The sequence below is a fragment of the Gouania willdenowi genome, chromosome 1 (assembly GCF_900634775.1).
Source record: "Gouania willdenowi chromosome 1, fGouWil2.1, whole genome shotgun sequence".
Classification (NCBI taxonomy): domain Eukaryota; kingdom Metazoa; phylum Chordata; class Actinopteri; order Blenniiformes; family Gobiesocidae; genus Gouania; species Gouania willdenowi.
This window is the reverse complement of record NC_041044.1, coordinates 11,548,757-11,565,704: the sequence shown is the minus strand read 5'-3', so window position 1 is coordinate 11,565,704 and position 16,948 is coordinate 11,548,757. Positions and strand designations below refer to the sequence as shown.

The following is a 16,948-nucleotide window of genomic DNA, read 5'->3' as shown; positions in this document are numbered from 1 at the left end:
AATAGCTGTTGAAAACGCACATAGATCATCTTTTTTTGAAACGTAAATATATATATTTTCCTGTGGAACATGCATTTCACACCATGTCTGTCAAAAGAAAAGTTTCTTTCAAAGTAAAAGACCAGTCAAACATGAGTGAATGGGAGTGAGAGATTGTCTGTCAAATTATCGATATCTCCATGCTGTCTTGATGCTATGTCTTCCAACCGTCTTGCTCCTTTTCAGGGTCTACTGGTGCCTATCTCCAGCTGTCATTGGGCAATAGGAAAGGACAGAACTTAAACAGGGTGCCAGTTAATCGCACGGCAACACACACAGACAGAGAACCACTCAAACCTATGGGCAATCTATTCAATTCAACTTTATTGTATAGCGCAATTTACAACAAAGTCATGTCAATGCGCTTATCAAAATATAAAATTCATAATAAGAAAGAAAAAACCCAACAAGATCCACGTGAACAAGCATTTAGTGTTGCATTCAATGGGAAGAAGCAACTCCCTTTTAACAGGAAGAAATCTCCGGCAGAACCAGGTTCAGAGGTGTCAGCCATCTGCTTCGACTGGTTGGGGTTAGTTGACAGAAGGACCAACAGAACAGGATAGAGAGATAGAACATCAGAGCGTTTCAGACTTGCTGAAATCAGCAAATGCCATCATTAGCTTCACGACACCTGAAACAAAGCAGAGAGAAAAGGGCGAGGAGAAGGCACTGATTGCAAAAAAACAGGATACAGTATTATCAAGTCAGCCTGCCTTGGCCTTGGGCCTCACTCTCAGTGGCTGAGTCAACACTTTCTGTAAAGGTGACAAATCTCTTCCCGTTTATTGGTAAGCTAACAACGACTCCAAGGTCTGGAGCACTAGAGACTCCAATCAACCTAATATTCATGTTTTTGGATGGTATATACATGTACTATATTTATTAGTTAAAATTAAAACTTAATAATAATAATACATAATTTATTTTATCGTTTTTCCTTTTTTTGAGGGGGAATCAAATATTTATAGCTACTTTTTTCATATTTTTGTAAATATTTATTTAGAAACTTCCAATTGTTTTGTAGTAGTGTTATGTTAATCAGAAAGACAGCACACGTTGAAGACATACTGGAAACGTAACAGAACAACAAGATTGGGGAGAAAACAAATCTCAGAGCTGACTTTTATTAGACCTGTCATTCTGAAGTCAGGCTTAACTCGTAACTGGAACTATATATATGTCCAGCTAATATGATGATAAAACGTGGAGAGGCAAAATGACAATGATGAATTTTTTTTTTTAATTTAATTTCATGAGACACCTATGCATTCTAACCTGATCCCATGTCTATGCTACAGTTCACAGAGAAAAGGCAAAGTCTGTAACATCATCAAGGAGGTGCGGATAATCGGTTCTAGTTACATCCAGTGGGGCCAGGAGGCTGCACTAGAGTATTTTGGCGATCATTTGGGACTGAATGCCAATGCGCGCTGGTTCAGAAAAGGGGGGATGAGGTGGGAAGGAGTTCTGCCTCGGTTTTATGATGAGCTTTTCACCAAGGGTTCCCCAGACATCCTCATGGTTCACGATGTAGGGAACAACTTGGGCATAAATGTTGCAAAGAGTCCAGCCTTTACTATAAAAGAGGACTTGACCAAACTGCACAAGAGATTCCCTGCAATGAAGATGATCTTCTCCTCCATTGATGAGCGCCAATGTTGGTAGTAATAATAATAATAATAATAATAATAATAATAATAATACATTTTATTTGTGGGCGCCTTTCAAAAAACCCAAGGACACCTTACAAGCAGAGTTAAAATAGCAACAATAAAAACATAGAATTACAAAGCAGTAAAACATAAAAATTAGAGATTTAAAAAAGAGGTAGGTAACATTTTTACTAAAAACCAATTATAAAAAAAGAAGTTTTGCAGTGTGGTGGATGGAATTCAGAGTGAGTAGGTTTGTTTGAACATGTGGGTTTTGAGACGTGATTTGAAGATGGTCAGAGTGTCAATGTTTCGGATGTCAGGTGGGAGGGAGTTCCAGAGGTGGGGGGCAGAGCAGCTGAAGGCTCTGGACCCCATGGTGATCATGCGGACAGGAGGGATAAGAAGGCTGACAGAGGAAAATGATCTGAGGGTCCGATTGGGTGTGTTTATGTGGAGGAGTTCAGTGAGATACAGAGAAGCGAGATTATGGAGGGCCTTGAAGGTGAGGAGGAGAGTTTTGTAAGCAATGCTGTGTGTGATTGGGAGCCTGTGGAGTTGTTGGAGAACAGGGGTGATGTGGTGGATGAAAGGTGTTCTGGTGATGATCCGGGCTTCAGCATTCTGAACCAGTTGTAGTTTATGTAAGGACTTTTGGGGGAGACCTGACAGAAGGGTTTCAGTAATCAAGATGTGAGGTGACCAGAGAGTGGACCAGGATGGCAGTACTGGATGAGGTCAGGGAGGGACGGAGGCGGTTGATGTTTCGAGATGGAAATATGCAGACCGAGTGATGTTATTGATGTGGGTTTGGAATGACAGAGTGGTACGAGAAGCTGTCCCAAATCATCAGGGACAGAAAGGCCGTTAGTGATTTTGTCAAGAAGACATTGGACTGTTTCAAAGGAGACGTTATTGAACATCCTCTCCTATGGTTCTACAAACACTCACTGTATATTGCAGATGGAGTTTGTTTCTCTGATGAGGGAAACAAAATATTTTTGTCAAGCATCCACTCCACCCTACAGAGCTTTCAAAAAGAATCAACAACACCAATGACCATCTCTGTGGCAAAAAATGCCAATAAGGACATTATCAGGAGCAAAAAGCAGTACAGCACCCGTCTCTGGAAAAAAAAAGCACTATTAGACCAATCAGCTGGCCCTAAGCATGAGGAGGAGGAGGAGGAGGAGGAGGAGGAGGAGGAGGAGAAGGAGTAGGGGTAGGTATAATCTATGGATGTGTACGCGTCAACGCTCGGAGCCCGATTTTTGATTTGGAGCCTCGGGGGGCCCTAAGGGGCCCCCAAAGAAAAAAAACAAAAACAAAAGTCAATTTCTCATTTTAAATATTACAACAGTGCCCAGTACGCCTGATGGTGATTTTGGGCTGGGCCTTTTTTTTTTTTTTTTCTTAAACTATTATATTATTAGTTATGGTATTCATCATACCTATTGGTCCACAAAACTGTTAGATCAGCCCATTAGTCATGATTGAGGGGCCAATGCCCCTCCTCTTGGGCCTTGGCTGTCAATCAATCAATCGTACAGAGAGAGAGAGGAGAAAATGGGGAATCAACCCGGAAGTCGCCATTTTGGAGATAAGCAGCCGGCTTACGTACAGCACACAAACGAGGAAATCACAAATTTTGAGAGGAAATCGTGAACTATTGTCGTGTTTTTGGCTGTACTAATCGGTCAGAGCACTACTTCGTAGACCGCTGAGCGGAGCCTTGTACCAGTAATGTCCACCAGATGAGGAGACATAAGCGGTGTGATTGGAAGCAGGAGCTAAAAGCTAATCCTCAGAGAACACCGCTTCCTTCAATCCTGAGTTCTAATGTCCGCTCCCTGGAGAACAAACTGGACTACCTGAAGCTGGATTTAAATACAAGACGGGAGATGAGGGCGATGGTGTTTGCATATACACCAATAACAACTGGTGCAACAACGGTGAGTTAATATCATGTCACTGCTCTCCTGATGTAGAACTACTGACTATAAAATGCAGACATTGTTCTTCCCTGATCTGTTATAACTTTTGGCAGTCTATAAAACTCCACATGCTTTTCACGATCTGACCGATTAGTACAGCCAAAAACACGGCAATAGTTCACTCCTCTCAAAATTCGGGATTTGCTTGTTTGTGTATTGTATTTATTTTATTTTTTTTCCCAACACACTTTTTCTGGCCTTTTTTTTTTCTTCCGTCCTTGTGGGTTACCGTAGTGTGATGTGAGCCAGCCCCCTTTTTGTTTACATTTGTTTACTCTTTGAGTAGGTTATATGTGCACCACAGGCATGTTTAATGTTTTATTGACAGGGTAGCTGAGAAGAGTGAGCTGTTGAGAAAGTTGCTTTTGTAGCCTGATGAGGTCAAATAAAATGAACAAAACACTCATTATAATATATCAGATAAGATTAGATTAAACTTTACTAAAAAGTACAGTCCAGAGAAAACATTTTGCATCTAACTTGAGTGCAAACAAGTGAAGTGCTCAGAAAATGCTTAAATTAGAATGTGTTAGAATTAGTGCATCTTAATGGATCTTAATGCATAAGACACTAGGTGGAATATATATAAGAATGAGATATTGTATATACAAACAGCTGTTTTCTTCCAGCCTTAACCACTCACTGTCTCTTATAGGTTTCTGTTTCTCATTTTTGGAAGCCTGCCATGGTTTCCATTAAGTAAGTACTGTATAGAATACATGATTCAACTATTTTTCTAGTGAAGATACCAGTACTTTGATTATCTGATCAAGTCCATCAGGTGTCATTCTTTCTCACCTTTCTCTGTCTCCTTTCACTTTTTAAAGGATGCCATGTTTGAGGAAATGTTCTGTGTTGCTGTGCTGAGTGTTGCTTCTGTGGAGGTCTAATGTGACTGCTTATTGATGTGGTGAGTACATAGTCTGTGAAAATATCGCTTAATCTGTTATTTATACGTTTTCTTATTCATCTCATCTTTGTTCCTCTCTGTCCTGTTTTCAGGATCCCATAATACGTGTTCATTGTTTGCTCAGGAGGTTCACTAGACCATGCAGCCTTTTGGGTTCCTCAAAGTAAGTACTGTATAAAACACGTTATTCAACTATTTTTCTAGAGTGAAGGTATCAGTACTGTGGTCATCTGATCAAGTTCATCAGGTGTCATTCTTTCTCACCTTTGTCTGTTTGTCTCCTTTCACTTTTAAAATTTTGTCATGTTTGAGGAAATGTTCTGGAGTGTTGCTGCTATGGAGGTCTAAGGTGACTTTATTGATATTGTGAGTACATAGTCTGTGAAAATATCAATTGATCACAATCTGTTATGTATATATTTTAATATTAATCTCATCTCTGTTCCTCTGTGTCCTATTTTTCAGGATTCCATCATACGTTGTTCATTGTTTGTTCAGGAGGTTCCTCTAAGTAAGTACTGTATAGAGTTGATGATGAAACTATTTTCCTACATTTTCCAGATACCAGTACTGTGATCAAGTGTTCTTCTTTCTCACCTTACTTTCTCTGTCTCCTTTCACTTTTTAAAGGTTGCCATGTTTGAGGAAATATTCTGTGTTGCTGTGCTGATGTGGTGAAAAACTAATCTATGAAAATATCACTAAATCTGTCATATTCATTTTAATATTCATCAATGATCATGTCTCACCTCTTTTCTTTGTCCTAATTTCAGGATCCCATGAAATGTTGTACATTGTTCAGGAGGTTAACTAGACCAAGCAGCTTTTAAATTTCCGCTAAGTATAATAATGGGACTAAGAGGATGGTGTAGGTTTCAGTTTATTTGACAAATACATATACATCAACAAGACAGTACACAAGCATTGTCGCATGAAAGTTTGTTTTACTTCATAGGCTTCATTGTCTGTCCATCAATACCTGGTGGGCCGGTCTCGGCTCAAAATGCCCGGGCCGATTTTTTGTCTCAGTCCAGTATGAATGAATATGATGAGACACTCTTAGCCCTTTTTTTGAAATGGGGTAGGGGGCCCGAGCCCCACTCCACCTGTTCAACGGATGGCATTCTCACAAACTGCTCTTCAGGGCCCGCAGTTCAGAACGCCGAGACCGTCCGCTCCTCGGCCTGCCCTGCCACCTCAACTCGGTCTGTCCGGCTGGCCCGGAAAGCCTTCGGCCTTGGCTGCAGCTGCGCCGGCACAGCCCGCTCAGTGTACCCGGGCTAAGAAGAAGAAGAGGACAGCTTGACCGCTCTCCTCTCCTCCAGTGAAGTAGCTGGATGTTCCCAGTTCCCCAACTCCACCTGTTCTGCTTTCATGCGTGCACCCGGGGTCCCTCCACATCAGTATTCCCGCTACCACAGCCCGGTCCGGTGACGGCCGGGAGAGACAGACATGTTCTACAACTAGTTTGGCTATGGACCTACAGAGGAGGAAAGACACAGCTCAGTAAAGCACACTGTAAGAGCCTTCAAAAGACCAAAATAATAACTCTTAAAAATATATTTATTTATTTTTTTAAATACTCAAGCTCAACTTACCCCACTATCTACTACTCCTAAATGTATTTTGGAGGTTTGACTCTTTCAAATTCATCCAGAAGAGCTTGCCTGTGAGTCTTATTATCAATACGGTAGAGACATTGAATCAGCTCTTCTTCCCCTAATAATAGCAGTACCCTGAAACAAATAACACAACACATTAAAGTCACAAGCAGAATGATTAAAAACCCAAGCATGTCCAGCCAGCTTTCAGGCACCAATATAGCTAATACATTTAAATTGCATTTATCTCTACATGTGAGCTTCAAATAAAATAACATGGCTACCTTCCATTTGCTTTTTTTTGTAGAAAAGTCTTTCTGTAGGGATGAGTCCAGGGCCCCATCTGCTCCAACCGGTAGAGAATCTCCTCTGCAGTCCAGAGAGGCACAGCTTTACAACTCAGCTTTTTCTGCTGGTTACGTTCACAACTGCTCCCATGACACATTAGCATCAGAACCTTGAAAAATGCAACAATTAACTATTAAGTTAAAACTTTTTTTTTTTTAATTATCACTACATCAACTTACAACCACAAACACGAGCACAGTCAGAATTCCAAAGCCGAAGGACCATCCAAATCGGTTCCCATCTGTTGTTTGACGCAAGTTATTACCAAATCTAAAAAAGGGGGGAAAATTCAGAAAGCTCATAAAATGTCCAGAATGCAGTTAGATTGTACTGTTATTTAGGTACCACATGAAAACGAATTGTACTGGAGAAGTACCTTTGAAAGGCGTGCAAGGTGTGGGAAATTTGGCAATTTGACTCAATTTCTGCTTTTCTTCGGTTAATTGCATCACTGAAAAGCTTATCAGTTGCATTTCTGAGTGGAAAAAAAAAATGTTATTATTAAGCAAGAAATGGGTCTAAAAGACTTTTATAAATGAAAGCTGAAAAAGAAAGTAAAACAGAAAGGTGGAAAATCACAACACTGAAAACCTCAGCAGTATGTTGGTCTTAGGAAAGTCCTGCCACTTCTCTCGGCACTCTGGGCATTCTTTCTTCTTTGAGGAATTCCACCATTGTGCCACACAGTGACGACAAAAGCTATGGCCGCAGGAAAGAGTGGTGGGGTCTAGCAGGATGTCGTAACAACAGTGACAAGAAAAATCTGATTCTCTGATGCTTGTTGATTGCTCTGACTGAGCAGGTTCCTGCTTTGGATTCCTCAATATTTGCTGTCTCCCTGAAAAGTGAGAAAAAAAAAAACTGTGAAACAAACAATAATGATATGTTTATTGTAACCTGTATTCATCACCGTAGTGAAATTCACCCATTTTTTGGCAGTGGGATTAGACATTTGAGAATATATTTGAACCACTTTGGTCCACAATATGGAAGCCGGAGGAACCGTCCGCCCTTTAAATGACCCTCACTAACACTAACCCTCATCATTACTGAACAATTTCTCATTCTAATAAAATCATCACTATGCTACAAAAGCCATCATTCTCTATCTACCCTAGCAATTTCTTTCTTAAAACTAATTATGTTTTTTTAAACATACTAAGGGTTTGTGTTTGATACCAATGCAACAGCATGACCATGATGGATAACAACTGTATACTTTATGTATACAATATTCGAGCATACATACCCTTTATTATCCTCAAAACAGAAATCTAACCAGATTTAGCCTTCAAAAGACTATCAAATATGACTGTTTTTGCTTTTTCCCAATGGATAAAAAATTAAAATGCACGTCCCACCATCCATGAAAAATCTACTTAACCTGTCACGTTTCTATAGCTGTACATACTTCCTACAGGCTCTACACTAGTTTTTAAAATGGTGAAATGTGGAAAAGCTTGTTATGAAACATATTTTAATAATTGTTAACTACATGTGTTGAACCGTGCATTGAACTGTAACATGGTTCCCCAGTTTCGCGTTAAATTGGCAATTTCTATAGAATTTTCATGGCAATTACTATTACAAAGTGAATCAGCTGAACTCAATTACAATTTAATTACGATTACGACAGCAACAGATTATTTAAATTACCATTACAATTATAATTACACCATAATTGTAATTAATTATCAATTACAATTATAATTAACCCCAACCCTGCTGTTGGATGCTGCCTCCTGGGCTGTTCTCATAGGTTCACAATAGCGGCTCTTGCACGCACATCGGTGTCGGATACACTGGCTTACAGTGGGCTTTAGGAAAGTTCACAATGGGGCTGGTACAGTAGACACACCCCACAGGACATTCAGCACAACCAAAATAGCTTAGAGCCAGGGATGATCACGATTAACCCATAACCGATAACAAAAAACATTTAAACCGATTAGGTACTTATGTCAATCAACTCATGGGGGCAAGTCAACAAAATCTGTGTATCATTCATTTTTCATTATGTAACAAAAACATAAGAAACGGGGGGAAAAAAAAACACTCATTATTTCATATTTGTTTCCAAAACCAAATATCAAATAATAATGACAAATAATGACACAGTCAGTTAGCTATCGCAACTGACTGTGTCCATTCACTGACGGGAGCATGCTCTGTTGATTCTGAAGGCCTTATGCTATGTTCATACCAGATGTGGCACAAATTTTGTGACGCGTCCTCCCCATATTCACTTCATATGCGCGTCTGAAGCGAATATAAAAGTGTCGCCCACCGGACTCCCTTTCTTTTCACCATCAACTATGGTGGACCCCAGTAAAATCAAGGCTCTTTACCATCTGTGGAAGGTGAAGAGCTGTCAAAACGCTTGAAGCCAGCGCTTGACCCACGGATATCCCGGCAGGATACCAACTATTACTGTCCATCTGGCTCTGGTAAGTTTCATAAGCAACCAAAATTTCATGATTCATCAGACACTTCTCTCAAATACAAAATGAAGATAGATAGATACATCATTAATCCCAAGCGAAATTAAAAACAGAATTAATTAAATTATTGTCCTCTGGAGACACCCATTCTTCGTAAATAGCACTGCAACCTGTTTTGAAAAAGATTTAGATGAGACCAATTTCTAAGAAGATATTCGGAATAATTTGAGATGATAAGAACTCTGTTTTGTATGAAGAATTGTTCCCTGTACCTCCAAGTAACATATTGTCAGTGTTGGGAAAAACACATTACAAAAGTAAAAAGTTACTGTAATACAGGGATGTCCAGAAGCGTGGGCGGTGGGCGTAATTGCCTTCTACTCTTAAACATGTTCATAAATGATTCCTTACTCCTTTAGCACCAAAATAATCTGTAATATTACGTTAATATCTGTAAAAGTCAGGTTTTTCTATTAGCTCTGTTTGCTCGTGCAGTGGTTCCCAAACTGGGGTACGTGTACCCCTAGGGGTAGATGAGCACATTGCAGGGGGTACTTCGACAGATTTAACAAATGATTAAAAACTGTTGGGAAATGTTCATAGTTCCTTTTTAGGCTTTTTTTGAGCAAATTCACCACAAACTACCAGTAATATTGCTCAATAAATTATTATGATTTTTGTAATTTATTTAAACGGAATTATTTTATGCTGTAGAGCAGTGTTTCACAACCTTTTCTGTTTCATTTACCCCCAGATGCCTCTCTTCTGATTAGGAGAACCCCTCCTTCACTCCAATTTAGTAACCTTTCTTGTTTTATTTACATGTTATTAACATGTTGGCCTCTGAAAGCTCCTACAGCTTGAAACCTGTAAGTTTAACGCACACTAATTATCAATTTTGTGCATTACAATTATTGTATATCAAAGAATATGGTTACCTATTTTTAGTAATGTGCATAACATGTTAGTTACAATTTAATAGGATATTAAGGCTGTTTATTGTCAACGGGTGGAAAAGATGTTGGATGAGCATGTACAGTGTCTGAAATAGGCTTAAAAAATGACTCAGCATGTTGGAGATAAATTCATCAATGTTTCCAAGTATCCCCTGCAATGTTTTCAAGTACCTCGAGGGGTACACGTACCCCTGGTTGGGAACCACTGCTGTAGAGGCCATTTTATCACACTTCTGGCGATAGGAGACAATAGTTAGCTACATTTTTACAAAGGAGACCCTATTTATTTACAATTGAAGTAATCACATATAAGTTGCATGATACATTCTTTTTAAATAATTTATACTTTGCACACATTGTTTTGAATTTGTAGATTAAGCCTTGGGAAACCAATGTTTGAGTCACATTTATAGGGGTTTGTGACAGCCCGCTGTTCCACATATAAAAAAGCATACGAAATTATGGAGACAGTACTTATGATATGAAGAGGGAGTACACATGATTTGACAAAAATGCAAAAGGGGTACATAGGACAAAAAAGATTGGGAACCACTGTGCTAGCGCATAGCATCTCTTCTTCACTGCGCAGAATAGCTGCATCCCAACTGAACACTGGGTTACCAGCGCCCTCTGCTGGTAGAAACAAATATCTGGCAGCTCCAACTGAAGGAAAACAATCATTCTCTCTAAACATTTCCCCAATAATACAATAAATCTCAACATTCGCAACATTACTGAATTCAACTAAATTAAATAAACATTATTTTTAAGAGACATTCAACAAAGAAAAGAGTCGCTGGTGAGAATAATTCACAGACCAAATTGGAAAAAAGTAGATTTTGAAGTTTTTTTTAAATTTTTCTTTATGAAATTGAAAAACATTTTTTTTTAAACATTCAATATCAATATCATCATAAATCATGGATTAAAAGTCCTGTGTCCAGGGTTCTGGGTTACGCAAATCACAAATGTAAGGGTATATGTAAGATATATTATGAATATTAATGTGCATTGATGCACTAAATATGTTACCAAAACCAACTACAAGCAAACCACACAAAAATTATGTTAATCATGCAGATATGTTACAGTGCCAGACAGCATTCTACAGAGGACTACTAAGAGACCAAGCACCTACACTACTGGAATACTATAAGTTGGTCCATTTTCAAGGGAAAAAGGTAAACTGATAATGATGCTCAATTCTTTGTCATTATTATCATGGATAACAGATTTCAACTTGTAAATGCATCATGTTTACAACAACTTGGTGTGAAAATACATCATACGAAGAAAAGTGCTACAAAATAGAAGAAAAGCCACATTTACATTAATAGAATGCACCAAAAGCCAACCATATAGCATCATTTTTGTAACATTTCCCAGGAGGTTGCATGACCCCCCTCCCCATAGGTGTTGCGCGTCGGCGGCAACTCACCGCAAGTTTTAGCCTTTTACTTGTTTTATTAAGCCTACAACTATTTTTTTCTTTTCTGGACATCTCGTCGAGACTTTGAGACTTTAATGAATTCCACTGATATTCCAATAAAAAAAGGGGGGAAAAAGTGTCTAGTCGTGCGGTTGTCGTACGAACAACCCCCGGGACTATTGGTACGTTTACCAGGTTAAGGGTTATAGTTAGGGTTAGGTTATAACCCAATATCGACAATATTTAGGGTTTAAGGTTATGTTTACGGTTAGGTTTAGTCTTAGTCGCATGACCTAAACTGGCCAATGACTGGCCTATCACGTGACCTAAACTGGCCAATGAAGGGCGCTGCCGACGGATAGAATTTCAGTATATTGATACGGCAACCGTACAGATAGCCACTGGAAAAAATAAATAAAAATAAACTAAAAAATAGTCAAACTAGTGTTGAAGACACCACCGTAAATTCTACCCCTTTCTGCGGCGTAGAAGAAGAACCTCCGCACCGACTTCCGACCTGCAGAGCGGACTGTTGCAAATCGTAGCGCATGGCCATAGAAACGGACTACACATTTGTAAAGTGGAATTACTCTCACGATTTCAAATTTATACATTCATATCTAATGATACCTGAACATTGAGGCTCTCTTTTGTGTTTTTATTTTAACAGATACATTTTTGTTTGTACATTTTTATTGAAAAGGAAAAGGAAAGTGTTTTTTAGACATTAATCTGTAATGGTATCAATGTAATAGGATTAGTATTTTAAAATGGCTTCACATAACATAAATGTGCGATTAGCTAAAAGTAACTTAAAGTAGTGTAACTCACTTACATTTTGGAGGTGGTAATATTGTAATACAAATATGTTACGTTTTTTTGCCTGTTACTAGTAATATAAAATATATTATAATTTTAGAGTAACTTGCTGAGCAGTGCATTGTGATGCCTGTATTTATTTTATTCTTTACTAGTTAGGTTTTCCCTGACTTTGTTGGTTTTGTTTTGTTTTTGTTTTTTTAATTTTTATCCTTGTTCAATTTATGTTGTTTTACTGATTTGTAAATGCAGGGTTTACCACCGGCCACTAGAGGCCACTGTAGAGGCCTACAGTGCTTCGTTGGTGTCAGGAGGCATCCATGTTTTCTGCTGCTTCCCTCCTGCTAGGACGTGTTAGTGAGCTGTTCCACTTATTTCATGTGAGTTTGCTCAATTATATTTGTTCTCTATGTTCTTGTATATGCTTTAGCTTTATATAAGAGTTATAAGCTCCTGCTTAGCTGCACATTTGTATTTGTAGGTCTCATTCATCTCTGTCATTAAAGAAAATCATTTGACATAGAGGAGTGTGTTTCTTCAGTAAACTATTTCAATTTGTCAATAAAATAGAAAAAAAACCCCACAGGATTATCATTGAATGTGTCAATAAAATTACAATATTATGAAACAAGCATTATTTACTAACTTGATTCGGGAATATCGCTCGAATTAGTCATTAAAGTTTAAAATATTACAAGAAACTCACCTTGGCCACAAACTTTGCTCCTTGAGGAGACCTGCTGGTCAAACTTTACGGGCTGTTGCAAGGATCCATACGTCCTGTTTCTGAGCCGCATGTCTGCTGAAGCTTATCTCCTGCTCCAATTTAGCTTTCAGTGTTTTACGGATATTAGACTTACTATTTTCTGACAGTGTTTCGTGCTGTCACTCGTGTAGATGCTACGTGGCTTTCATCTTTACCCTGAGTTACCATGACTACCTGTCAACAATGAAGTGTTCTACAAAGCTAAATTTCATTACTCAGGCAAATGCTAAGGGGCTAAGGGAAAAGAAAAAAAAGTTATTAAACTACCAAAGCGTTGATATTATTAGCATATTAAACTTGATAGTATTATTAATAATTATTTTAAATCACAATTTAAAAAAAAAAAAAAAAAAAAAGTTTTACTTAGTTTTAATACAGTTTTAATTTATTTCATTGTGGTTTAACGTCATTTTCAGATAACTGTGTATTTTTATTCAAATGTAGAGAGTGGCATCACAGTTTGTGTTTTATACAATTAGGATTACCTTAACAGAGATAGCCGAGGCCTAATTTATTGTATGTGTTATATAGATATACATTAAATAACTTAATCTATAGATAGATAAACATACTATAGACGGATAAATTATTAAGAACAGCAATCATTAATATTCCTAATTTAGTCTAGACCTAAACACCTGCTGTTAAATATATTTTAGAATATTAAAATGAACACGAGTCTAGAGGAAACCTAAGGAACAGCACGTCATTTATTCATGTGAGTTATTTCATACCTCTCATTTTACTTTTCATATAATTTTATTATATATGTATACTTTAGTTTTATTATTATTCTGTCAATCTATTTCATGAATAATAAAAAGCAAATAAAAGCAGATGAGAGTAGTGTGTGCTACATCTTAAATTTGTGCACAGTGCACAATTTTTATTCTATTTATAAATATATATCAATGTTTAATCACATCATTCATATCCTATGACTTGGTTGGTTGATAGAGAGTGGGTTCACGTTATTATTTTTTTCCCTCCAGATGCACTGAGGAAATTTGACGATGTCATTGATGACTTTGCTGGCAGGAAAACCAGCAGAATAAACTTGGAGGCTGGACTGAAGGATGGATTGGGCTTTTTTTTGGCTTATGTTGGTTAATGCTGCTTTATAATGCACCACCAGAAAAGCACAGTACTTTTGCTAAACAGTTTCTTTGTGCGATACCATTGCGAACTGCAATTGTTTAAGTTGATGTGTGTTAATTACTGCAATTTTAGTATTATTATAATGTAAAATCTGGACGTTTTGGATCTTTTCACAAAATGTGAATGTTAATAAAAAAAAAAAATAGGTCAAGTATCAAAATTAAAAAGAATACTTAATGAGCCAAACCATCACTACAACGCACTTTATCTGTCTTTTTTGTAGCAAAGTTACAGTTTGCACTAAAGTCTTCAACCTGCAGCTATTTAAGTTCAATTATTGTTTGTTAGTTTTTTTTTTGTTTTTTTTAATTTAGGCTAAGCTTTTTATATTTATCTTGTTTTTTTTTTTGTGCAATGTCTTACTGTAATAATATTAATAATTTGTATTTTTAACCTGTTAGTATAATGTATATTTAAATTAAATTTTATGTACTTGTTTGTGTTCTTTTATGTGTATGTGACACTGTTAACAACAACAACAAAAAAGTTATTTTGCTTATTGTAAATCATCTTTGTGGGTATAATGATGAATACCACTGTCTAAGTGTTAGAAATTATTCTGATAATAATATTATAACAGTAATGTAAATATCAATTACTTTTTATAAAAAAACACCACATAAGGGGGCGCCAAAAGAAAATCTCGCCTAGGGCACCAAAGAGGTTATTTCTAAATGTGTATCATAAATGTCACATGATGTATATGCCACATTATTATTAGACATACAAGTCTAAAACTTTTATCTGTGGAAGTCTTTGGGCAGTGTTGCTAAAGATGAATAAATTAAAGGCATAGAGGAGGATTTTCCCAAAGTTTAGAAAAGAAACGCCCTCCCCACTTTTTAAAAAAATGCACGTGCAACACTCTACCTGCTCCCAAGAGAGAACGCCTATTAAACGAGTGCGAGAGAGATTGCACGAGCCCAGTTTACCTTGTACACTGTTTACAAGTTGGTGTCAGCATCGCTCATGCAAGCTTACTTAACCCGATGAGAACGGCAAGCTTCAATAAATGGCTGAAACCGTAGCTCACGAGACACATAAACACTTGTAAAGGTGATTCACACCGAACGCGACTGTAGCGACTGCAGTCACTTCAATTGCGTGTGATGAGTCGCTTGAACATAGTGGACTTACTTAATCGCACAACTCTGCCCTCTTTACCAGCCGCCCTGTGTGTGTCTGGGCAAGGATGTTATCGGGTAAATAGAAAGGATTGCATCAATGCTTAAATTGTCTTTCTCTCCTGTCACCTGTCAGAAAATATCCACACAGCGTTGTATGAAGAGACCTGCCCATTCTTGTACCATCCTGTATCAGGTTCACAAATGGTACTTGAAAGGTATGCTTTAGATAAACTGATGGTTTATATTGTATCTCAATCTTAATGTCATTTAGTTTACAAAAACTAGACAATAACTGAAGGACTTCCAGCATGGCCCTCTGTGGCTGCTTCACCCATGCTGCATTTGAAGCCTTGCACCACCACCAGCTCTTCCACTTCTTCCCACCAGGATGCTCCACTGCCTTTCCAGCTCATATCTTCATTACAAACTGAAGCCAGCAAGACTTTCTCTGGTTTGCACATGCTTTGGTTTCCCCTCCTCAAAAAGCATGCAGTAGAGATGTTCATCAGTGTCACAAGCAGAGCTGTAATACTGATATATCGTAATCAAGTAGAAGTACTGTTACTTGTTCGAAATTGTACTCAAGTACAAGTAAGTCATACATTTTGTTAACACTTTACTTGAAGTTGTATTCATTACATAAGGCTGACATTATGCTGTCATTATCTGTCATTTGCTAAATTATGACATTTTTAGCTAAATTATGCACTTTTCGAGCTATCTAGTGGGGTTAGGTAGGGTTAGGGTTAGGTTTGGTTCGGGGTTGGGTAACAAACGACACTTAATGACAGTCTTCATGACACATTATTCCTGCTAATGACAGGTGTTATGTCATAATAATGACAGGTGTTATGTCATAATAATGTCAGCCTTTATGTACAAAATTTCAAGTAAAGTATTACCCACAAAATACTCAAGTACAACTAAATAGTACTTACAGTAAAAGTTACTTTCACACCCCACGTTTATTTTTGGTAATAAATCTTGCCATGGTTCCCTTGCATACAGTAAACATCTCATGTATAAACTTAAGAAGGAAGAGACCAAATCTTGCACAACTGGAACTTAATTTATTTTCCACAAAGGCATCTGTATAAAATAAAAAGGTTTGTCAAAATGTACAATTCTTTTAAAAAATAAACTTGAAAAAATAAATTCAATTCAAAATAAAAAAAATTCTCAGGTCTTAAGTATAGCTAAATTTATGAACTCTAAAGCTGAGAAAATAAACGGTATTCAATGCTGTTTTGGCACCGTGCATTACGTTTAATCTGGTTGGTTGGCTATGATGCGATGCATCTGATTGTTGTCGGTCATTTCATTATTTGTATTTTCACTAAGTCCGTTGATCATTTCAAAACAAAAAATAACAATTTAAATTTTTTTTTCTTTAAACATACTTAATTAAATGTAAATTTACTGATTTAGAAATATACTCAGTACAGGTACCCTCATAAGCAACTGGTCACACTTTATTTGAAGTTGTAAACATAAGGCTGAAATTACGCTGTCATTAGCATACATAAGGTGTAATGAAGGCTGTCGTTCACTAAATTATGACACCTTTGGAGCTATGTTGGCATTTTTGGGGTTAGGTGGAGGGATCTGATGGAATTAGGTGGGGTTAGGGTAAGGAGTTAGGGTTAGGGTAACGATGGGTTAGGGTTACAAACAGCACTTAATGACAGCCTTCATGACACCTTAT

The 16,948-nt window shown here is 37.5% G+C and overlaps 1 protein-coding gene across 1 annotated transcript; it reads right to left on the bottom strand.

Moving 5' to 3' along the window:
* Positions 1–5,645: 5,645 nt before the first annotated feature.
* Positions 5,646–13,088, bottom strand: LOC114469499 (bifunctional apoptosis regulator-like). The gene is made up of 7 exons (XM_028457048.1): positions 12,899–13,088; positions 7,139–7,385; positions 6,924–7,022; positions 6,727–6,817; positions 6,484–6,656; positions 6,197–6,334; positions 5,646–6,078 (listed from the first exon to the last, which is right to left on the bottom strand). Exons 1-6 carry the CDS (start codon positions 12,987–12,989, stop codon positions 6,214–6,216), a joined length of 822 nt encoding a protein of 273 aa, XP_028312849.1. The 5' UTR covers positions 12,990–13,088; the 3' UTR covers positions 5,646–6,078; positions 6,197–6,213.
* Between the last annotated feature and the right edge of the window lie 3,860 nt (positions 13,089–16,948).

What these genes read in the sequence shown, in the direction of transcription:
- LOC114469499 (XM_028457048.1), bottom strand. Translation starts at nt 12,989, where the DNA reads ATGCGGCTCAGAAACAGGACGTATGGATCCTTGCAACAGCCCGTAAAG. An exon ending in AAGACCAACATACTGCTGAG is followed by an intron (nt 7,023 to 7,138) that starts GTTTTCAGTGTT and finishes TTTTCCACTCAG; the next exon opens with AAATGCAACTGATAAGCTTT. An exon ending in CTGTGCTCGTGTTTGTGGTT is followed by an intron (nt 6,657 to 6,726) that starts GTAAGTTGATGT and finishes GCATTTTTCAAG; the next exon opens with GTTCTGATGCTAATGTGTCA.